At 35.1% G+C, this 24,634-nt stretch overlaps 1 protein-coding gene across 1 annotated transcript in view; it reads right to left on the minus strand.

The window, feature by feature from the left end:
- Window positions 1-848: 848 nt before the first annotated feature.
- SLC27A6 (solute carrier family 27 member 6) overlaps window positions 849-24,634 on the minus strand; it is a 38,106-nt gene continuing 14,320 nt past the window's right edge. Inside the window, exons 5-10 of the mRNA XM_027714437.2 lie at window positions 15,403-15,597; window positions 9,407-9,497; window positions 7,621-7,819; window positions 6,957-7,054; window positions 4,841-4,971; window positions 849-1,965 (exon numbers count right to left, since the gene is read on the minus strand). Of these exons, the coding sequence (XP_027570238.1) occupies window positions 1,789-1,965; window positions 4,841-4,971; window positions 6,957-7,054; window positions 7,621-7,819; window positions 9,407-9,497; window positions 15,403-15,597 (891 nt within the window). The 3' untranslated portion in view covers window positions 849-1,788. The remainder of the gene's footprint in view (window positions 1,966-4,840; window positions 4,972-6,956; window positions 7,055-7,620; window positions 7,820-9,406; window positions 9,498-15,402; window positions 15,598-24,634) is intronic.

The following is a 24,634-nucleotide window of genomic DNA, read 5'->3' on the forward strand; positions in this document are numbered from 1 at the left end:
TACAAAAGCTGTGATTTCAACAATCAACACTTTACTAAAGATTGCAGGCTAACTTGGAAAGTTGGGTTTAACTTTGTAGTAAATAGCTCATTCTTAAATTTGCAGCTGACTAGGAAAGTGCCTCTGCAGAACAGAGCAACAATACTTCCATCTGTTTGAACAAGCACACCCCACCACAGCTTTCTGCCTTAGACAGCCATGTGGGCACTGCCTACAGAAACAGACAAAGTGGGACTGCTCAGGCAGTGCTGGGCCATAGTGACCCCCACCATCCTTATGCAGCACTTCTCTCCAGCCCCCATTATGAACTTCTTATTAACATCTACCATAAAGCATGACGTTGGTGTAAGTACTGTAAGGTCTCACTGCTTCGTAAATTGCCAAATTGTAAACTCGCTTATTTATACTGGCAGTCCCATAAAGAACATATGTTAAAAAATATAAGGAAGCTTATATATTATATATATTTTTTACTGCAACCTTGGTTTGGGTTTTTAAGGAGAGTCAGTGAAAGTGATAATCAGAGATTCGAGAGTTGACACAGGTTCTAGTGTCTTGTTAGGTGTAAAAATTAGGAAGACACAAGCAAATATAGTTATTTTTAAAATGTCTTACATCCTACTCTTTTATGAGAACCTGGTTTCATACCACTGTTATGACAGAAGAGAGAAATATGGTGCCCCGTGTTGAAGAAAGTCACCCTTTCAGTATTCCCTGATATTGCTTCTGGCTGATTTCAAGATCATCACGATCCATTAGAACATGACACTGAGCACGCAGTGTATCAAGAGAGGCTAGAAAACAGACTTTATGCAATCAGACTTAAATCAAACTGAGACCATAGGGTATTTGGTTTAAATTATCTTATATTTTATTGTAAAAGTCATAAAAAGCAATTATTAGGACACAGAATTTAGAATTTTAAATTTTCTACTATATTTTATATTTATTAAATAATGATCTATAACAGTCATTAATAAGAGTAAGGAAGCTATTTCTTAGTCAGTATGCATGACAAAGTCCTGCAATAATTCTTTTTACGCTATATGAACAATTTTCCCCATTAAGCAGGCAGATTTTCTCTGCCTATTGTTCATCAGCTGATAAACATTTTGCAAAAGTTTGCTTTGTCTTCAGAATTTGACAGTCCAAACAGCCAGTTTAACAAATAAAAGAGGGTGGATTATGACAAAAAAAAAATAAAAAACCTCAGCAGTGATGTTAGTATTTGGCTTTGTTTGGAGAGCTTTCTTCTGCTTCAGTTTCTTTCATCTTATGTTCCATCAGAAAAGTCTCTGCAGAAGAATTTTTTTTTTTTCTTCCAGCCACTGTCAAATCTTTACTTCTTGAAATACATATTGGGAAGTACATATAAAATATAAACTGCATAAAAAAAGATGTTACTCGCGTATTTTTTCTTTTTAGACACAATGTGTGACACAATATCTTTATATATTGAATATTTTTTTACGATTTTTTATCATTCATGTTCATATAATACTAAGAAAAAGTATCAGATTCAGCACTTATATTCCAAAGTTAAGATAAAATAGATTTCAATCATGTTTTACAGGTTATTTACTTAGAAATTTGTCTCAAGAGGTAAAAAGTGATCAATAAAAATAATGATAAAGTAAGTAAAGATATAAGACATATCTGAATGTAAATACCAAATATATAAAACATTATTCTGGAGATAACTACGTATAAATACTGGTAATTACTTTTATTGTTTTCTCATACAATAGGTCCTATAGACTGATCCTTAAGAGCCTATTATTTGGTTAATTAAAGCTTCATTTTCCCAGATAAGATCATCTCATGTACTTCTTTGGTTAACGAGACATATGCTTTCTTAGAATTATCTAAAAAATAAAGAGGATCAGTAATTGTAGATGGATTAAAACCTTCATCCACAAGGCGAAATTTTTGTTGTTTGAATGTTCCAGTCATTTCCATTTTTTCCTGTAGAAGAGAGAAAGATACATTATTCAGAAGGGAAGCTTCTTCTCTTTTGCTCACATTCACATGTGCGTTTCAAAATCTTACTTGACATAAGATCAATACTGTTTATTCTCATTGTGCTGGAAATCTAGAACTTGTGTGCTGCTACAGACCAACACCAGGAGGTGTGGTGGACAAAAGCTAGAGCTCATTTCTTTCTGCATCCCTGTGCAGTGTCTCATTAGTGTCACATGTGGTGCAGCCCCAGCCTGCCTGAGACAATCAATCTCCTTCACCGTGCACATTATAAAATGTGCTAAACTACACATCATAAAGAACGTGTGAGTAAAAACCATCACTATCAAGAGCTCTTTAATGATAAAACTCAGGAAATTCTCTATATAATCATTTGTTGTCACCTTAAAAGAGGGGTTGAAAGAGTCACATACTAAATTAGCCATACTTATATTCAGCAAGTCCAAAGGAAGACAGACCTTGACCATACGTTTTGTGTTTTCAGGCTGCTGCACTGCCACAGTGTACCTTGGAAAAGTAGTGGGAGGCACCTCTAGTGAGACTCTCTTCTCTATTCTCCCTACCTCTACTCAGCCCAGCTTTATGACCTCTCTTTATCATCTTCTGGAGGTCTCCTGGGAGGCCAGTCAGCTGACTAGGGGCCAGAACCCAGCCCATCCACGAGGGATTTAAACGGCTGCTGGGAGCACACCAGGGATCAATGTTGGGCCTAGTCCTGTTTAATATCTTTATTGATGATCTGGGTGAGGGGATTGAGTCCATCATCAGCAAATTTGCAGATGACACCAAGCTGGGGGGGAGTGTCAATGAGCTGGAAGGCAGGAGGGCTCTGCAGAGGGACCTGGACAGGCTGGATCCATGGGCTGATTCCAAGGGGATGAGGTTCAAGCAGGCCAAGGACTGGGTCCTGCCCTTTGGCCACAACAACCCCCGGCAGCCCCACGGGCTGGGACAGAGTGGCTGGAGAGCAGCCAGGCAGGAAGGGAGCTGGGAGTGGGGATGGACAGGGAGCTGAACATGAGCCAGAGTGTGCCCAGGTGGCCAAGAAGGCCAATGGATCCTGGCCTGGATCAGGAACAGTGTGGCCAACAGGAGTAGGGAAGTGATTCTTCCCCTGGACTCAGCACTGGTGAGGCCACCCCTGGAGTGCTGTGTCCAGTTCTGGGCCCCTCAGTTCAGGAAGGACATGGAGGGGCTGGAGCAGGTCCAGAGAAGAGCAACGAGGCCGGGGAAGGGTCTGGAGCACAAGTGCTGTGAGGAGAGGCTGAGGGAGCTGGAGGTGTTTAAGATGAGACTGGATGTGGCATCAGTGCCATGGTCTGGGAACCACGGCAGGGTTGGATCAAGGGTTGGACTTGATGATCTCGGAGGTCCCTTCCAACCCAGTTAATTCTGTGATTCTATGATTCTCTTCTGTCTTTATATTTATATACATACATACATACATATATATATATATATCTTATATATATATATTATATATGCAAGCAATCTCTGAAAAAGAAAAATTAAGTATTGTATGTACCTGCTCTGGTTGGTCTAAGAAACGTTCTGACATCTTCTAAAGTATGATTATATGTCAGATCAAGCTTAATACATTTTTAATTTCTTCCCTTGAAGTTTCACCCACTACCTTTTTTCTCAATTAATAACAGCTTTACTAACAGCAATTCATCTGTAGTGTAGGCATTTAAATTTTTGTTGAAATTCCAGATACTTGATATCAATGCTACATCCAAGATTCAGATTCCTTCTGTCCAGCATAAAGGCTTTTTTGTGCATCTATACAGGAGTAAATCTAGACTAGGTTATCATAATTTCATAAACTGACTACTGCAACATTCTCAAGTCTAATCTTGCTTGTTCATATCAGAATGCTGCTGCAAAAGATATCTTCCTGGACTTATAGATAGAAATACATATATTTCAATTTCAAGGTCTTTCACAGTCTTTTTCTTTCCATTCTTTATTCTGAATCAGTATTCAGTCTCTGGTTGGCCTAGGGAACCAACTTCCATAATTTAGCTTCTCTCTTTAAATGATGATTACTTTTTTCATCTGCTCCTCAGACTTAGGAGACTCCTTCACAAGCATCCTCAAAAACATTTTTCTGTTCATCTTTATCATGATGTTTTCAAAACACTAACCAGAACTGAAGATGCTCATCAGACTTCAATTATTGTGATTATCAGTATTTTATGTTTTCTACGCTCCATTTTTTCCTAGCCCTATGTAATCCCCTGTATTGTATTCATATTTTTAACTCTTTGGGGGAGGGAGTATTTTTTTCCCCAAACTGGACAGTTACTAGAGGGAAGTAGTACAGAAATAGGGATGACTGATGATTACCGTGGTGACGACAATAACGTACATTTTTAATTCACCTTTTCAATTTACCTAGTATCTTTTCTTTTAACATTTGTCGTTAGCTTACACAGAAAATAGCATTTGTTTTATTGTGCATGATCGATGTCTCCTGCTTTAGCTGTACTTCTTTATTCTCTCTATTCTATTGAATAAAATGGATTTTAGATTATTTTCTCTTGATGCAATTGTTCACATTTTTTAATCTGGATCTCTTTGTTTTACAATGCTCATGATTCTAATCTCCCTAAATCCTTTTGTATGATCTCCGTCCTTCCTCATTTGTACAGTTTCTCCTGTTTAAACATAATCTACAAATTTATTGACTTTTTGTGTAATCCCTTTCCCAGAACTCCATTAATGAAGACAGAGAATAGGACTGGGTCTAAAACTGGGTCAAGTGATACATGAACAAGCACTTTCTGTTATTCACTTAGCCACCTCTGCGTTTAAATGATGTAGATGTTTGTATGTACAATGCAATAATGCAGCTTACCTGGACTCTTAAGAAAAGGGGACAAGCATAACTCGGTAGATAAGTCACTACTTGCTTATACGTTTGCTCCAAGTCTAATGATGTATTCTGCTTTAAAATAACAGAGGCCATTCCTGCTTTTCCTTCATGATCTGGGGAAAAAGAAGTGAGATGAGAATTTTGAGAAATGAACGAAGTTGACATTTTAGGGATGAACCTTACAAAAAAATACTGTAGTGCATTAGCAAACTGGTAGTCATGTTTCATCTTCTGAGTTTCAATAAAGATGCAATATTCATATTTTATGTAGTATTACACATATTTGGAGATCATTCAGGTGATCAATTAAGCAATAATGCTGTAAATGAGTGTGGTGGGTAAGAGCAAATGGAGTCCCATGCTTGATATTAATCAATAAAGGGGGATAAACGTCAACACCATTCCTCTCTCAGAAACAAGAGTGATGAGCCTCTTTCCTGGATTAGCCAATTATGCTTCAGTTTTAGTCTCTCTCTCTCTTGCCAGTATCTTTTCATAAAACTGTAGATCTGCAGATTGTTAACAGAGAGAGAGAGATTAAAAGTTCTTAATTGTCTGGAAAGAGAGAGCACTTTGTGTCTTTGGGAAAGAAAAAAATGGATAAAATATAAAAGCAATGAACTTTAGCAGTCAAAACTAACTGCACACTTCAACCATCAGCTAGTAGTAACAGCAGAGATGTTCTGCCTTATTTTTTTTGGTTTGGTTGGTTGGTTGCTAATACTACAAAATCTGTAATGAAACTTGGTTTGTTTATCTTTTAAGTGCAATTATCAAGACACTCACATAAACTGTGTAGGTAAGCAGATAAATATTTTACAGGAAACGAGCAGCTCTCATATTTTGGAGTCTGATTTTCAGACAGTCTTCTTTACTACAATCTTTCTTGTTGTATGGCTTTAAAATACAAGTAAATTGCACCTTTTTCACATTTTGAACTCCTTGTGTTTACCCATGCCAACAACCAAACATCCAGCCAGCTTCTCACTCTCTTCTCCCATGGGATGGGAAGGCAGCAGAAGGGAAAGCAAGACGTGGCTATCAAGATAATGGCAGTTTAATAGGGAAAGCAAGAGTTACAGGCACAAGCAAAGCAAAACCAGGACGTCATTCAACGTTTCTCATCAGGCAGATGTCCTGCTACTTCCTATAGGGCAGGGCCTCAGTGGCTGTTTGGGAAGACAAATGCCACAGCCACAAATGTCCACTTCCTTTCCTCCAGTTTTTATAACTAAGCATGGCATTGTATGATATGGAATATCCTTTTGGTTAGTTTCAGCCCACTCTCCCATCTACATCTGCTCCCAAAAGTCCTTGCCAATCCCCAGTATACTTGCTGCAGGGAGAAAGTCTGGTACAATGCAAGTTTTGGTCAGTGGTAGCCAAGCACTGGTAAGTTATCAACACTGTTTTAGCCACCAGTGCAAAGCACAGCACCATACAGACTCCTATACAGAAACTTATTTTTATGCCAGCAAGAACCTAGTATACATTTTTTAAAAAGATTTAACATGAATAAGAATCGAGCCCATAAGATCTCATGAAAAATAACAAAACAAAGCAATAATTATTAAAAATAAATTAATGGGTTTTTTCTTAATAATTTATTTACTTTACTCTTTGTATTCTTTTTCACTTTGTCCTTGGTTTTGTAATATTAATTGTTTACAGTTATTTTATGAGGCTAAGTGAAAGGTAAAATAAGACAGAATAATGTCTTCATACATTTTCTTTTAGAGTTACTTTATTCTTACCTTGTTGACATTTTATTTAGTCACAGGGATGTCTGGATTTTCCACAGATGTGAATTTAATAAATCTTAAATTTAGGTTATGTAGCTCTCACAAATTCATGCATGATAGCTTTTCAAAAATACACATAACTGCATACAAATAAAAATGCATGATTCACTGGCTCATTCACAATCTGGTGGTATTTCATTACCTGCATTTACACTTTAACTAGGTATTAAACAGATGACTCAATCAAAAGTGATTCATGGGTTTAAGATATGAAATCAAAATATGAAATCATAACCCAAGTTATGAGGGTTAACAACTAACCTAGGAGAAGAAACACATACAACTAAAGCTTTTACCTGGCACAGACACACCATACACATTTGCTTCTTGTATGAAGTCCAGCATTACAAGGACATCGGAAACTTCTGTAGTTGCAACGTTCTCCCCTTTCCACCTGAAATGTGAAAAAAATAATCCCGTGGAAACATATGGACACCTCCTCTGTAAAAAGCATTAACTTTAGTAGAAGCTCCATTCATTTCAGACTAACACCACCTTAGATTTTTCACACTTGTCACATTGTTGTATTGATCTGATCACCAGATCATGTTGCAATTCAAATGTTACTGGGTATTAGAATCACTATACAGGACATTGAAAGTTTAAAACAATTATTTCCAAAAGTTTTACATGTATTTAAATGTGTCATCTCTACTATTTGATACATTTTTCTCCACATCAGTATCCAACTTGCTTGGTCACAGCAAAACCATCCCTAGTTATATGCTTATGGAAAGGAGTGTCCAAAGAGCTGGAAGTCCTACAAAACCTTCTGAAAATGAGCTATTCAAATACAGAGGAACACTTGTGACCAAATTAAGCCCCTATCATCCACTTCAGGATCATTATAAACTACATCACAATATAATAAACTGAACACTTGTGGTCAAAACCAAATATAACAGTATTATTCTATTCTGTATATTTTTAATGAAATGTGAAAAGAAACAATAATTATACCTGAAGGTATCTCCAATCCTGTCCCAAAAATATAGAAAATTGTCATGATCTTGAACCATTAGATCTCCAGTATTAAAATAAAGATCTCCCTTCTTAAATACATCACAGAGTAATTTCTTTTCTGTGTGTCTCTTATTGCCAGCGTAACCAAAGAAGGGGTTCTTCGCATTGACTTTGGAAATGAGAAGACCAGCCTCACCTATACGGAGAAGTTAAAAGAATATAAACCTAAGGTATCACTGGAAATTTCCTGTATTTAACATTAATATTACTTACAATATTGTTCACTGAAATTCTGAGTCATTTGTACTTCTTCCTAACGACTCATCAGTTTTCTCCCAGAACTGTCACCTATCAATTGTAAGCTCACTAATAGGTTTATTGTCCTCCCAAAGTGCACAATTCAAGTTAATATTATGTCTCACTCCCCACATCTTACTGAGTTTCCAATGATGAGTCTCAGTTTCATCAGCTTCCTACTGAAAAACTAGTGTTAATAAAAAGTAGGTGCTCGACCCAGACATTAAGTCCCTATTTAGTCTCCTTTCAGAAGTTCTGAGAACACTTCTTTAAAATATTCATTAAAGTGATAAAGCATCATCATTTTACTTTTTGGAGTAAAATATGAAAGTTTTAATACAATTTTTTTTTCCTCAAAAAATAAGGACAGACAGGAAAAGGAACATCCTATTAGGCATGTAGTGTATCAAGGTATTAGTTTGCTGAAAGTGGAATAATTGTAGGAAATAACCTTTTGGGAGCAAGTTGTGAAGAGTAAAGCTTGAGAGTTACATTACTTTGTATCAGAGACAAAAAATGAAAATATAAAAAAAAATGCTTCTGGAAATATGCATAACTTTTAAGACTTCTTCCTCATAAAATACCTGTGCCTGTTTTCCAAAAATTGGTAGTGGTTAAAGCAGAAGTATTTAGTTCACTGGCAGTGTCACTGCAGTGTCACTGCAGTGTCACTGGTGCTCTGAAGGCACAGGGCATGGGTGAGACAAAGACTATAGACAGGGATAATGCTTTTTATTAGTCTGAGTGGTATGTGTTCCCTTAACAGCTCAGTCTGACATCCCTAGAGATAAATTCCTATAAAATTTCATATTTCAGAGACTTATTTTCTTCTCCTTTGAAAAATCTGCTTCAACTCCCTGTTAAAACTGTCTGCCTGACCTTTAATATGACTTCTTCTTGCTTCAGTTTCAGCTATTACCTTCCTATAGTTCAAGAGATGCTTCAGTATCTAATAAACACTTTGAAAAATGGTATAACCGTGACGTATCATATATTTGATAAGCATTTTGAAGACATCTATAATCAAATAATTTTGTTGCTATTTTGCCTTTTTTTTTTTTTAAATTATTAAGCTGAATCACATCACTTAGTCAGAAACAATCTCTCATCTAAAACATTTGCTCTAATCCACCAGTGTTTCCTGTAGATCTCTTTGGCAACCATCTCCCTATGCTAAACTCCTTTTAAAAACACAGATGTCACTATCTATGTATACAAAGATAATAATATCATACCATCACTTTTGAACATCACTGTTCTGTGAATGTATACAAAGACCTCCTGGGTTCTTCTGGTATCAGCACTGGTATGTTTAATGATGTTTTGTCTTAGATCAAAAATCATATTGCTTTTATTTTCAGAGCAAAGAGTAATAGTTGTTGTTGGCATATTGCATTAACATGATAGCAAGACTCCTTTAAAAATTCTCTGGAGTGTTTCTATTAAAATCAATAGGCCATAATATCCTGTTAATATAAACACTTACCTTTCTTAACTTTTTCACACCAACCATGCTTATTTCTAATTGGTTCATCTTTTTGGAAATCATACTTGATTAAATCAAATGGGAAAAAAAGCTAAAAAAGGGAAAAAGTCATCGGTTATTTATCTACACAGTGACATCTGGTGGCAGCAAATATAAGCTGGGAAACCTGTACTCCAGTCTTCCTCATCTAAAAGGAGAATGCAGTTTCATTTAAAACTAAAAATACTCTGTATATAAACTTATGCCATTTCCTGGAGTTAAGCAAAATCAAAACATTTTAATAAATGAAGACAAGAACTGTCCTTTTGTCAATTTTCTTACAAGTAAGTTGTGGGATCCACATTATCAGTGGAAAAGCCTACACTAGTCAGGATAATAGATGCATATCTGGTACTTAAGTGAATTTAGTGGTGGTGACTGATATGTTTTTGGGATCCTCTGGCACTGAAAACAGCTGACAAAGCAAAGGCCTAAATCTCCTCACAAAGGGAAACCTGCTTCCCACTGGGCTTTACCCTTACTTAGCTAGCCTCAGTTCTTCCCTCATGCTTTCTCAGGCGGGTGTATAGTGGTGGAAAGTGAAGACCAGCAGAAGGATTTATACTCCTGTGGCTCCCAGGAAGCTGAAGGAGAGGACAAGATACTCTAATCAAAACTAGAAATCGCAATTGGGGTTTTTTTCCTCAAATATACAGCATTTGACTCTTATTTTGCTTCATTTTTTCTACTGTGATAAAAATCCAAGCTGGATCTTTAAGAGACACTGACTGATACCATATGCTTGATACTATTTGGACCACTGTGTTTGCAGTTATTATTCTAAGGAAATAGTTTGCCCAGTTTGGGATTCTGTTTTCCTTTTTCATAAAGGAATGTATCAGCAATATTTAACACCTAGTCAAACCAAAGGTATGTAATTATCTTCTCCTGGAGAAATCTCGGCCACCAGGGAAACAATTTTATAAAACATATGAATATACACCTGCAGTCTTCACAATAAAGAAATGCAGTATAATTTAAGGACAGTTTTATGAAAGTGAATGAAGTAAAGGGTAGGATGCTGAAATATAAATCTCTTTGCTTTTCTGCAACTTATTCAGAAGAAGAGTCGCGTATTTGCTTTACCCTAATTTGAAATGTTGTCGTAACTATATCAAATACTTTTGTTTTCAAGAAAGTCTGAATAAATAGCAACTTGAATCAAACATTAATCCCACAAATTCAGTCTCATCTGGAAAAAATTGTTTCTCTGAGTCTCTTTAATGTGTTTTCCTTCCACTCTAAGCCTGAATCAAAAAGATATTTTTAACAGTTGATCAAAGGAAAAAGGTCATAGCTTGCAAAATAAAGTAATGATTCAAGAATGGGACACAATTTCCATGAAGTGAATGGTAATTTTTTTAATTAACCTCAGACTATAGGCATTTACCAAAGTCAAGAATCTGAGAACCAGAAAGTTTGCCTCAATTGGAAAATAGTTGTGTTATCCTTGAGGATCAGAATAAGAGTAATTTTTTTCTTATGATCTTTTCTTATGGATGCCTACATTTAAATGCTGCTCTTTTTTGCTTTCTTTTTTTTTTACATTGACATTACTTTAATACATTTCATATGACAGGCCAAATGCAATGAATAATATAAAAAATAAAAGTGAAATTGTATAAAATGAAGTGTTATTTTGTTTTTGTGTTTTATTAGAATAGCTGAAAATAATGCATCATACAGAATAGTATGTTGACAAGATACAGCAATTGAGCTCTGAAGGAATAAAGAATTATTTTAAGTTGCTATAAACACTTAGAAACTGTAATTTATTATCTAAGATCATCTAAAAACTGTTAAGACTTTTACTATATATGACTATACTGTGTTGATGTATACAACTTTCAGTGCCTACAACTTTAGAATATTAACTACGCCTATTCCAGTTAGGTTTTCAAAATAATACTTGTGCAAATACATAATTGAAAGAAAATACCATGTATTGTATTAGATATGCATAATGAGATCATATAAACTCTGTGCAAACAACTGTGTCTGTGCAAAGGTCTTTTCCAAGCTAAATCATTCTATGATTCTAAGCTTGCTTTTCATATTAAATATTAGAAAATGAAAGCTCCACTGCAAAGTATTTAGTCTGTGCACAGACTTACATTTGGTTCACCTCATTATTTAAAATTTAATAGGGAAGAAGACCTGAGCTGTAGAAGCATTACCATATTATTTTCACAGACTACTGCATGCAATATTCATCATTTTAATCTCCATTTTACTGCCTGAAGCACCACATAAATGTAGCAAACAAAAAGCATAATTTAGCTAGTGGAAATTTAAAATGAGTTAATCTGCAACATTATTGTCTATTACTGTGCTGTCTGGATGTTACCTAATAACAGCTTTCTCCCCCTCCTTTTTTTTTTTTTAATTGACTGGAAATATGTGAGTTTAAATAATGATTTGAAAATAATTTTGAAATTCCTAAAGCTTCAATTTACAGTGAATGCTCACAGAGCCTTTTTCAGAAAATAAAGATCACAAGCTACTGCTTTTTATTACTTATTTGTTTTAGAGATTAAATATTGTTGAATTCTCTGGAAGAATATCTGTTTATAAAACAAAGCATTACGTATACTAGATTTAGTTTCAAGCATCTTTAAAAACTCAAATTTAAGAAAAAAAAATCTGGAGCATAATATCTTAGAGATGTTTTTTTTAATTATACTTGTAATGCCTTATGTATGCTGTAAAGAGTAGATCCATATGTCCCCCACATAGTTTTGTTAGCCAATGTAAACAAAAGTAAGGAAAAAACCCTTTTAAGTTATGATTCATATTAACTGAATCACCACATATAATATGTATTGTAATACACTTATAGTATCTTAGACTATTTTAGCTCAAAACTAGTCAAAAGAGCAGAAACATTAATTTTCATTGGCCAAAGCAATTAGGAGCTGCCGGTGCTTAGATTCACACCTGCCAATATTCTTGCTGTGAATCCAGTTTTCCAGGGTCTTAAATTTTTTTTAAAGCTGACTTTGTTTACATTTAAACTAAACAGTAAACATTTAAACAAAAAAGTATCTCTTCTGCCACTTCTATGACTGCATGAAGAAATTGCATGATACTAATTCTGCATTGCTGTGGGAATGACATTTTGTATGTTGAAGTTATTTAAAATTTGTTATAAGATTTAAATGTTTCTCAGCTCAAAGCTGATTTTGATCTATAGAGTTTTGAATAAGAGATTTAGATTGCTGTGATAGTTTGAATACGCTTAAGTTAATGAAAAATTACATTTACAAATACAGTTTATTACTACTTTTTTTTTTTACATGCTGATATTCAGGTGTACTTGCCATGGTTTATTTTTAGCCCTTCTTTTAAGCTTCCTCAGATCTCATTAATCTCACGCTCCCTTGTTGTCTGCCATCACTCAGAATTTAGTTTAGTATAAGAAAGAGATTTATATATACATGTGATGGACATGACTGAGGGTCTTAGATATTTTTTCCATATCACATTTTTAAAAGTACACATATAAGGTATGTCACACATAACAAAATTGATTAATATTAACTAAATATGTCAGATGTTAAGATTAAACAGTAGTTTATTGCATTATGATGTTAATCTATGCACTATCTTCTTTGCAAAACATTTTAAGTTTTACAAGATAAAAAGCTACTCAGAGGCTTCTACTTTTCTTTTTGCTGACTCTATATAAACATTGATTTATTCATATACCAAGGGAAGCTTTCAAGCACATGAACCAATCCCTCTTATATAAAGAACATAGTGTGAAAATAAACAAGTGCAAACAAGAGCACTGCTTCTAGTTATAAACACAGTGACTTATTGGATGTCTGGCAACTGCTATAGCATTCATCTCTTTCTTCCTATTAACTTATGTCTCTCAATTTTTTTATGAAAATAAAAGTGTTCTGTAGAACCTTAATTTTATCACATTTATTTGTCCCCAACCTTTGGCAGTAAAAGAAAGAGAACAGCTACACTCCAGAATGCATTGTTTAATAATCTGCAACACATAAAATGTATTCAACAAAAAACACAAATACCTTGAATAGGTAAAAACTAACTTACCTATAGCATCAAAATACATATTTAGTTTGTGTCACGTGGAAAACCCACATACTACTTGATTAAAAATACAGATAATTAAATAAATATATAGGTAGTTTCAAGTCTAATCCTTTATCTGCTGTAACCTTTACATGGTATTTCCAAAAGGTTAATGACTTATGACAAAACTCTGCCAAAAGTTCTGCGATACCAAAAACAAGTTTACTCAGAACATAAGAAATTTCATAATATTATAAGGCATGTGATTTAGAAAACTCTGTAACAAAAATTAACATCAACTCTAAGGTTCCTGGCTCACCTACTACTCCCTAAATTCCGGACTCCTGATTTCCTGTAGTGGATCTGTACCCTTCTAGAGATACCCATCAGCATCAGAGGGTCACCATGCATGCTACAGAGCATCAGGCGTGTGGGGCACAGAGTCAGTGGAGTCATCTGCTTAAATTCCTGAGCTCTCAATGGTTTCTGAAAAATCCACTGGCTCCTGTGGTGCTTTTCTGAGTGTTTCCATGTTCCTCCCTGCAGTCTGAGTTCCCAGACCAGAAGTGAAGAATTGCTCTGGCCCCAGCTCGTGAAGCAGTCTGTGGTGATTGTCGTGTGGTGATGCTGTAGTGAAGTTGTGGACCCTGAAACACAGGCTGCCTAGGAACCTATCTGCACATCTCGAGAAGGTACCTCTGATGTATTTGCAAACAATGGTTTTACAATATTCTCTGAAAATAATGTTGTCAGGACATTTTGCTATCAGTTCTCCTCAGGAGCACAAATGTCACTTAAGTCAGCAGGACTTGTATATATGGATAGGTATCTCAGTCAATTTAAAATTCTAGGCAATGCATGTAGTACTATCCATTTCAAGAAGAGTAAAAACTGGCATAAACAACAACAAAATGTTAAATATGTAGTCTCCTTGCAAAAAAGCCTTGCTAAATATTCTTTCATATTATTAGCTAAAGCTTGGGACACACATTACTTAGAGACTTCTCAAACCGTTTAAAAGATTGTACTAATAGGACCAAAAAGAAAAAAATCTATCTGTGAACTTAAAGTTGAAATAATTTCTGCATTTACTCAGAGGGATGAAGGAAAAGTCACCATGTGTAGTATAAATAATACATAATCCTTCTCTCCAAGACATATGACTGCTGTTTTCAAGGCTAATGAAATACAGAAGGGCTTTTTTTTCTAGTTTTAGTACCCTAGAACACACCAAACACATTTAGCAGATGGTAAATGAAGGGGCACAACATTTTAAAATTTATAATCTTGACGACTATGTCACAATTACTCAATAATATATGTATTGTATTATCTTTGACATTTCTGTATAATGATACAGCATAGATGTAGTTTGAGTTACTTGTTTTTAATTACACCTAGGTATAAAATATCTATTAAAGTTATATCTATATGCTACTGTATTTTAATTACTATTATTTTCCAATTATGACAAATATTTACATAGCAATATGCGATATAGATATTCTATCTGAAAACATCTTTAAATATAATCTGTAGAAAAACAAGTCAGAATAGGACATTTGTATGCTTATTTTACAGGTGATGAGTTCTTAGGTACTGAAACAAATTCAACTTTCTCTTTTGTCCTCTAATGTAGTAGAGATTTGAAATTATAACTTGGAACCTACTCAGAACTGTCAGAAGAGACCAAGGCCTTTTTGACCCTGGTGAACTCTAAGAAAAAATGTTACTGCTGAAAATATAACTGGGGTAGGCATTCAGATATTATGGAGAGTCAACTAAACTTGCAATAACTGTCTTAAAAAATTTCCCTTGGATTTATGACTGTAGTCCCATGTCCCAGCATCAAACTGAGAAACACAATTTTTCAGCACTACTTTTAACCAAGTAAAATGTAAATAAAGAGTCACCTTATAAAAGAAATTGGTGCGTCCAACAGATCCGATTTTTCCGGTGTGGTTCATGAAACAAATGTTTCCTTCAGTAGCACCATAAAACTCACAGATCTTAACAGCACCAAATCTGTCTAAAAATTCCCTCCATACATCATTTCTTACTCCATTTCCAACTGCTAGTCGGACTTTGTGATTTTTTTCTCCTTCCTTCTGTAAAAAAAAAAAAAAAAAAGAAATAAAATTAAAATATAGCATACTGATAACTGCATTTAATTGTTGCATGTGTTGTTGGGAAAGTGTACCTTCTTTAGAATACATCAAGTATAAACAACAAAAAGAAAAGAAAACAACAACCAAGAAGTTAAATAAAGCTGGCATGGCTGGCATACAGCTACAACGTAGCAAGCTGCAATCAAAAACCTATTATCTCGTTGAGCAAACAAATTATTTCCTGAATAATAGCTACAATGATTTATATAAATGCTTCCATATTTTCAAAATTGTCTTGTCTCAGTCTATTTCTACCCAGAGGAATTAGAAAACTGGGAAGAACAGAGAAAGGCAGGAATTATTTCTGTCGTGGGATTAAAGTCAGAAGAGATGAATAGTTACTTTCTTCTGTCTTCAGACTGATTATGAGAAACAATCAGATTTCACACACTTGTTCCTTCCCACACATTGTGTATGAGTCATCTTCTGTATTTTTTTCAATATTAAGACTTGCAAAATTTTGTTCTGTGTTACTGGGAATACATTATTTCCTAGTGACCTTGAGACTTTTTGTCAGCTCCCATGTTTATCACAACAAACATAACAGAATGCGCCCAGTTCAGTAAAATGCTCTAATTTTATTAATACATTTCCAAACATTCAGATTGCATGGGCCACCTTTAAAATACAATCAGATTTAAGATGAAGTACCAGAAGGCAAAACATCTAAACTGTTGCTTTTGTTTGTTTGGGGGTTTTTATTTACACCTATTTTAAAATAAGACTCCCTTTGTAATTATTGCAAGTGGCAATACGGAATGGTCTAGAAGTGAGATGGCACAAAATAAATATAGGGTACAGTTTGTTACCACACAACTTTAGAACTGCATAGCACTCTGGTACTGCATCACTGTATGTATATAGCTCTATCTATGCACACATATATATCTATCTATGTACACTTATGTATATATGTATGCAAATACCCCTCTGTATACAAATGCACACATATGCACATATTCACATTCTTTACATATATGTTTCTATAGATATATACATGTTCACATATATATATCACAGAAAAGAGTCACTATTTTCTGTTCTTCTATTTCTAGTTTCCCTCCCCTCCCCAACTCTAGTCCAGTATGAATTAGTTATGTCTCTATAGTAAAAATCCATTTTAGCATCTGTAGTCTCACACAGAAGCACAGCTAATTATTTTTGTGAAGAGATCTGGTCAGCTGAGTGAAACAGGAATCTTTTAAGTATTTTGGCTGTTAAAAGCAGTAAAGCTTCTTCTGAGTACATAGACAGTCCTCAGAGGATTATGTCTTGGACAAATCAAATTTTTTAAGAGAATGTAAATTTTGACTTCTATAACAAAAACTAGAAGCACAAAGACCAACAGAAAAAAATCACAAAGACCAACTGAGTTTTTTTCTTTCCTCTTCAAAACCAGTAACTCATAGAAAGAGAAACAATTTCTTTGTTGAACTTCAGAATCTTCCTTCTGCAAATTAAGTCCTCTTGCTGGAATTCAGCAAAGAATGCACCTATTTCACTAGATGCAGATAGCTGTTGGCACATTACAATCTGAGACACTATCCTGCACTTTTACCTCAAAACTACATCACTCACCAGCCTCCGTCAGTCACTAACCATTCTGTTTTTACAATAACACATTTCTACCTTTTTCCCTTCCCCTCTTCCATCTTATTTTAGATGTGAAAGTAATTTCTAAACACAGAAGCACAGACTTCACTGACTTCCTGCTAAATAGTTATTAACAAGTGCTGCATTACACAGCAAAATGAATCTGACATGGACATAGCCTGGAACAAAGTGGTTTGTTTGTTTGTTTGTTTGTTTTTCTCTTCAGATACGATATCACAGTGCAACAATGTAGGTTTTCATTCGCTTGAAAACCTCTGTTACATTACACATTCAAAGTCATTATACTGTCACTGAACAACAAAGGTATTCCTGTTTTTTAAGAGAAAGTATTTCAGTGTTACTTTGAACTTAATGTGGAAAGCTTTTGACTCTTTTTTTTCCCCCAAAAAATTGTCCATCATTTTTAGGGTATTCTGTCAGCTGAACTTAAAACTTTTGAATTTTCCTTACAGTTTCAATGCTAAACTGAAATGAACATGACTATAGCTGAACTGCAGTTATCCCTTGCTGATGCCACTATATTATTCAAATATACTGATTCTACTAAAATATAAAAAATAGCTCAAAAGATACTTTCGGGGAAATCCTTTGTTCCACAATGAACAGATGAGACAAACATGTGCTTATACACACACGCAGTAATTGAGACTTTCACCAGGCTAGGAACATTCAAAACCTCTAGAGATGAAGCTAATAAAAAGGTGATTTTTCTTCTATTATTTTAAGAAAAATAAAAGACAGCTGTTTGCTGGAAAACAAACTAGGATGAACTAGAAATTTGTTTTTCTCCCCAAAAGAACAAATACCTCATTATTTATAAGTGCAGTAATTTCAATTCTTCATGTTGCCTTGTCTGGTTTATATTAATACAGTACAAAGTAGTTTCTCTAGTGGAAAACATGCAGAGTAGACCTGACAGGTCAGCATCCTGCTTTGCTTGCAGTGTTAACACCTATCAACAACATCAACAACACAACGTATGACCACTGCCTCACTTTAGACAGGGATGCTCATTCCTTTTGCAAAAATACAGAGAAGGTATATGATGTCACCAAGAACTTGATCACAGAAGGCAAATTTTCCTAAAAGGGAGGGCAGTAATTTCCTTTTTCACAGCCATTGCTGCAACTGCCAAAGTTCTGACTTAGTCAGCTTCACACAGTTGTACCTATCTGTTGATATAAGACTCCCTGAAGAGTACTTCAGGGATTTCTGGAGAAGACATTAAAACTGTCACTCATTTAGCAGTCTTTCAGCTGTAAGAATGGAAATTATATGTAATTTAATCTCCGAGCAGGTTTAATAAGTATGAAGAAAATTGTTACGATGAGGGAAACTTTAAGCAGTGAGTTTTACTTACATTAGTTTTACCTGTAACTAAATCAGTACAGCTATATTTTACCTATTTTTATCTAAAATTTTTCACAACTAATATATGACATTAATTCATATTAGCTTTACACATAACTATCTTTCAATGGAAAGTGAACTGCATCTTCACATGTATTATTGTCCAGATTACTGCCAGAGTCCAGATCTAGGGCAGGCATGTTGGTATCCATGGGCACTGTGGCTGAGTATTTTAGGCAGTAAATAAAATGCTACAGGGAAGGGAAGGGAAGGAAAAGGGATGACAATTCCAACAAACTGTAGAAACATGGTTGAGTGATGCAGGCTTAGGCTGTCCTAATGGAAAAAGAAATAAAATAACTACGCAGGCACTTATGCTTTAAACTGACTAGACCAAATAGTCATGCTTTGAAGTTCTGCCATGTTCAGATGGCATTTCATCATCTAGCTTCTTTTTGGTACAATTGATAGAATTAGAGGAGTAGGAGGAATTCCAAGGGGTCACCTAGAACACATGTCTCCTGGGAGATAAGTTTTGCTATCCCTGTGCCATTCTGGATACCTGAAGGAGCTGTGGCACATCAGCCAGACACTCAGCAACAGCTGGTCTGCAGCAATTGTCTGCATGCATATTCTTAACCTGCTGCAAAAGCACAGTACCAAGTTAACACTTCCTACACTAAAAGCTGTGTTTCCTCACAATACCTCATTTACAAAGGACTCAGTGCCTTGCCCTGGTAGGCTATCACCAATAAGTTAACAGTGTGTGTCCTGTGATAATTCGACCATGATTTGTGTTTCTGAATGCAATTAATAGCTCTCTACAGATAACTAGGACAATGGATTTTAGAATAACAGAACATGGTAACATCTTTCCAAGGTTTTTTAAAATGTCCATTTATTTATTTTCCTGCACTATGATTTTGTTTTCTTACAGGGTGATTCTGAAATAAAATGGGGGTTCAGTCTACATTCACTTATTTCTAACAGTAAAGGTGAAACATTGTTTCAATGCCTTTTTTGCATTGAAATCAATCCATCAATAAGCAAGAACTGTTCCTACAGTACACCTGGATTTCTCTTCCATTCATTCCGCTAAGTTCTTTGAACTATGTGCCAAACATCTGCATGCATCATAAATCATTTCTGACACCGTATGTCTCCATTCTGTGTGCTTGTTTCTTTTGTATATTAATTAATTGACAAGTCAGGATCTGCCTTATCACATTAAATACCACATACTTGGAATTTTTCATCTGCCAGTCTTTCCTCCATAAGTGCTCTTTGTAAACTATTTGCACTATCTATGCGATTAAGTTGTTGATAAAAGCCTTTTAGAGTGCTATCAACAGTGTACTACTGGTCCAGGAAGGATTCATGACTGCAGCTGTATAAAAATGTGCTTAGCAGCTGCTTTAAAATAATACAAGAAGATGTGTTCATTGTCCTACTTTTACTGTTTCTGCCAAAGGAAAAGCCAAATGGAGAGAAGCAAAGACAATTCAAGAAAAGGAGGCATGAAATGTCTGTACCATGGCCTTGATGAAACTGAAAGCAATCTCAGGGCCTGAGAAATATAAACAGGTGTTAAATATAAAATATGATAAGACTGATGACACAGGATTTGCATTCATGTATTTACAAAAAATGGATGTAACAACATGTTCACCAGTCCTCTGTTGACACGTTAGCCTTGAAAAAGGGGCATTAGGTAGTTTATTAGATATATGGGAGATATCCCACTGTTACAGGTGTAATAAATTCTTCAAGATGCATCTCTACCTTCACTTTTCAGTAATGCCTAATTATAAACTGCAACTAGATTTTTTGAGCAAAACATATACCCAAACTTAAAAATACAAATAGCAGAAAACAGGAAGTGTAGAGAAGAGATGTACCATAAGAAAGGAACAGGAATTGTAGGAACAGGACACATCCTTCTAAATCTGAAAGTGGTTGCTTGCTATTTAGCACAGCTCACTCTCACCACATTTCTATTAATCAATCTCCTGATAATCTAATGGGATTAGACTCTAAAAGAAGCTTTCTTCCTTTAGCTCTTCTCATAGAAAGGTTTTATTTAGCTTCCATTTCCTCAGAAAATATCTACCAACAAAAAAAAGTCACCTTTGTCTTGTGTTCCACCCATTAATATGAAGTAGATTTTTGTACTTTTGGTTATTGTCCCTGGAGCACACTAGTCAAAACAAATTACACAAAACTTTTCAAAGGTCAATTCAGAGAACTAAAGCGTGCGCTGATTATTTCTTGCATGTCATATTGCACACAGTATTCTGTGAGCAATATGAAGCTTCCCTTTGTTGAAGTATGGTTGTGATTACCAGGACATTTTCTGCATGACACCCCTAGTTTAACCCAAAAGATGAGTATCTAGGAAAAACTGGAAGGTGGAAGGAAGGAAATTGGTCAAAGTTGTGTGACCAAAGAGTCTTAAAGACTCAGGAAAGTCTTGAGCCACCATGCTACAACCAGTAGTTGACATTGCATCTAGCCTTCAGGGGTGTTTTGGATAGGAAAAACTAATGCTTCCTAAGGCCAAAGAAACTCTACAAACATTACAGAAGACTTTTTCACAAAAAACATCTGAAAACCTTTACCATTATTAGGGAGAAGAATGAGAAAACAGACACAGGGTCATCATGTGGATGGAGTCCAAGAGAAGTATGCCAGTACATTTAAGTATCACTAGGGAGTAGTCAAACTAGGCAGGTTTATAATCTCTTTTTAAAGCCACTTTTAAAAAACAATGCTGTTGTTGTAGTTAAGGCTGAAAGCACAGACGAAGTTTGTTGGTTTTATAAGATCAATTGATCAACTGATGTAGTCTGGATTGAAGTAAATGCAAGTTTCCAAATCTCGGGTCCATTTCTAAGCTTCAATTTCGGATGTGCTGAATATGCTCTTAATTTAAAAGTTCCGTTTTCTCTGACAGAATGTACAAACAGTGTTCAATTCTCATTTAAGGCACTGTTAATTCTGTAACAACTTGGATTAAGAATTATGTCTGTTTACAACATATGCAAATGGTTGCTAATTTTTTTAAGGGACAGTTTACTAGACGAATAAATAAATTGCAAAATTCCCCCCAGTAAATTAAATTGTAATGACATGTAGAGATTATTAATGGAAGATACAAATGTGGTTGTCTGTAAATGTGTAACATTACTGGTTTGGGATATTCAATAAAATGTTTATGCTGAAAACCTGCAATGGTGTTGACAAATTTCCAGTCTATATTTTAAGGATATCATAAAGAATGATTTCCAGTATTGAACATAATTTGAGCTAAACTTTAATGGGGAATAAAATGCGATTTCAAGTCAAACCTCCATTGTAGAGAAGCGCAGGCGAACTAATTTTTCCTTGTATACGTGACTGTCAAATATCCTTCCTTCAAAGAAGCCTGTTTCTGGGTGACAGGCAGTGCTATCCAACATGCATAAACCCCATTCTTACACTCCTTCCCACAGCACTTGAGTCAACTGCAGGAAAACAAATGTTCATTCTGTTTCCTTATCCCGGTAGCACTGCGTTCCTCGTAGTAATTCCCTGGGAATTACTATTGTTCTAACACAGAAGAGTTTTAACAAAATAAATCCTTAAGCATCTTTTCTAAAGTCACTTCAGAGAGCTTAATCCCATCCAAAGAACCCTTGGCTGAACTGTATCTAGTAGAGAGACTGCCTTGCTTCAGCTTATCAAAACTTAGTCTGAAAGCTGATATATGCAGTTTTATACACTCAAGGTTACCCCAGGGAAATAGAAAATGTTACTGATGACGAAGGATAACACTGGCTCAGTTCCAAGTGGACGTAAAGCAGGACGGATGCTGGGTGGGAAATTCTAAGCAATGATATAATTATTTGTGAAACGGACTTTGTATACAAGGAGAAGCACACTCCGGTTTTAAATAGAGAGTTAACCCAGAAAAGAAGGAAAGAGATGCTGAATTACCATTTCTATCTGTCCAAAAGCTTCAGGATGTAATGCATTATTTAAATAGATCGTGACATGAAATATATCTGCAAGTGCCTTTAGAAGATTTTGTTTACACTTGAAATGTTAAATTTTAAATTAGGTGCAAGCCTCTGAGGAAAATATATCCACAGAGTAGTAGAGAAGTATTTCCAAGGCTTTTGCTGAGAGAGGATATAGGGAGCTCTGCTATGCCATACTTCTGTAATTTTTTTAATCATTTTTAATAGAGACTTTGAGCAATGTCATCCAGCAAGACCAAGTTATTCATTTTCTGAATATTCTTTTTCACTGGAGTAGTCATGCTAGTATCTTAGAGCAGGACTCATTTTGTAGCTACTTATGGCTATTAGCCATCAATGCTGGTTCTTGTACTTTCACTATGACCAAAATACTGCAGAAGAGTTTGGATGAGGGCAGGCATGAGGATTACTCACTTAGGAGCCCAGAAAAATCTATAAAGGTCATATAATGCAATGTCTTTGTACTTGTACTTAAAGAAGAAAGACAACTTCCTTTTCTAACAAATGTTCTTTCCAGACATCAGATTACTAAACCAAACTGCATGCAGAACAGCTTCAGAAAAATTCTACTGCAAGAGTGTTCAAGAGCTGTTGCAGATGTGAGTGGGAGGCAGAATGATCAAACAAGACAAAACCAATAACGAAGCTCAGCCAGGAGTCTATATGCTACCACACAGACTTGCCCAAAGTTTAATTCAAAATCTACGAAATAAGAAGCCACAGTCTGGACTCCAGCTGTAAGAAATATACTATTTATTTCAAGTTTAGTGTTAAAAAACCAAATAAGGAACATAGGGTAATTGCTATGGTTTAATCTATGTTGATTAGAAGGGCTTTATAGTGCTCTAACCGTGAGAACGTTGCCCACATTTTCACAGAACTTTGGAACTTGTACTTGTCATATCTTTCTCATGCTGCTAGCCTATACAGTACTTCTACATTAATGAGACTTAAAGAGAGAATCCAACTTGGCAAATTATTTTACCTACTTGAAAACTAAGAATGGATTGCACAAACATATTTTACAACCTTCTGCTTATTTGAGCGAACATACTTCTCTTCCGGTTTTACCATGGCAAATACTTACTATTTTTCTTCAAGTATCCCAAATCTTCGTTCGTGAAGCCCAGTCATGAATCTTCAAGTATCTAGCTCTTAAACGGATTCATTTTATAATTTTAATTTTTCTTGAGAAGGTTTAGCAAGCTAGCAAACCAAAAAAAAAACCAAACCTGTAGCCTCACAGAAGAAAGAGTTTGGACATGCCAGCTCCTAGGAAGTATGCACATAAAATAACAAATATAATAGTTATATAGTTAATAGAGAGTTAAGGACTGTATAACCACAGTATGTAGTATATAAATAGTTAATGATGGTATAAATAACTTTATTGGAAAAACTTAAAACTGCTTTAACTTCACGATGGCTTGGTAAGGATTTAAAAACGAGAGAGTTTGTTTCAGAAATGAAGTATATTAATCTATCATTCTTGCTTTAAGATACTGAACTGGATAAATAGGAGTGCAAAAACAAAAACACATATCTCTCATATGTCTTGATTTTCCTTATGGTCTTTAACTTGATTTTTTGTTATTCTGTAATTTTTTGTTTATTTTCCTATAAACTTCAAAACCAAAACAAATAAAAATAAAATAAAATAATAAAATAATAATAACAATAATAATAAAAAGCCACCACAAAAAAAACCAAAACCACAGCATAACAAAAAAAACCCACAACAACAACAACAAAAAAAACCCAGAGAGTGAAAGGTATTACTATCCTGGTTTTCCATTGCAGTCAGTGGTGGTCACTGAGACATTAGCCATGCTCTCTTTAATTCAAGAACTTCCACTTCACTGAGGCATGTGTGTACAGTGCAGTAGGGTCTATGACCCACTCCTACATTGCTTAAACATTCTTCTGAAAAATTTCCAGAGGGAAAAGAAATCCAATGACCTTTTCCATTCTTTGGTCAGCAACTTGAAATATTA

Source organism: Pipra filicauda, unplaced genomic scaffold (assembly GCF_003945595.2).
Source record: "Pipra filicauda isolate LSUMZ 115617 unplaced genomic scaffold, ASM394559v2 scaffold441_size551697_pilon, whole genome shotgun sequence".
Lineage (NCBI taxonomy): Eukaryota > Metazoa > Chordata > Aves > Passeriformes > Pipridae > Pipra > Pipra filicauda.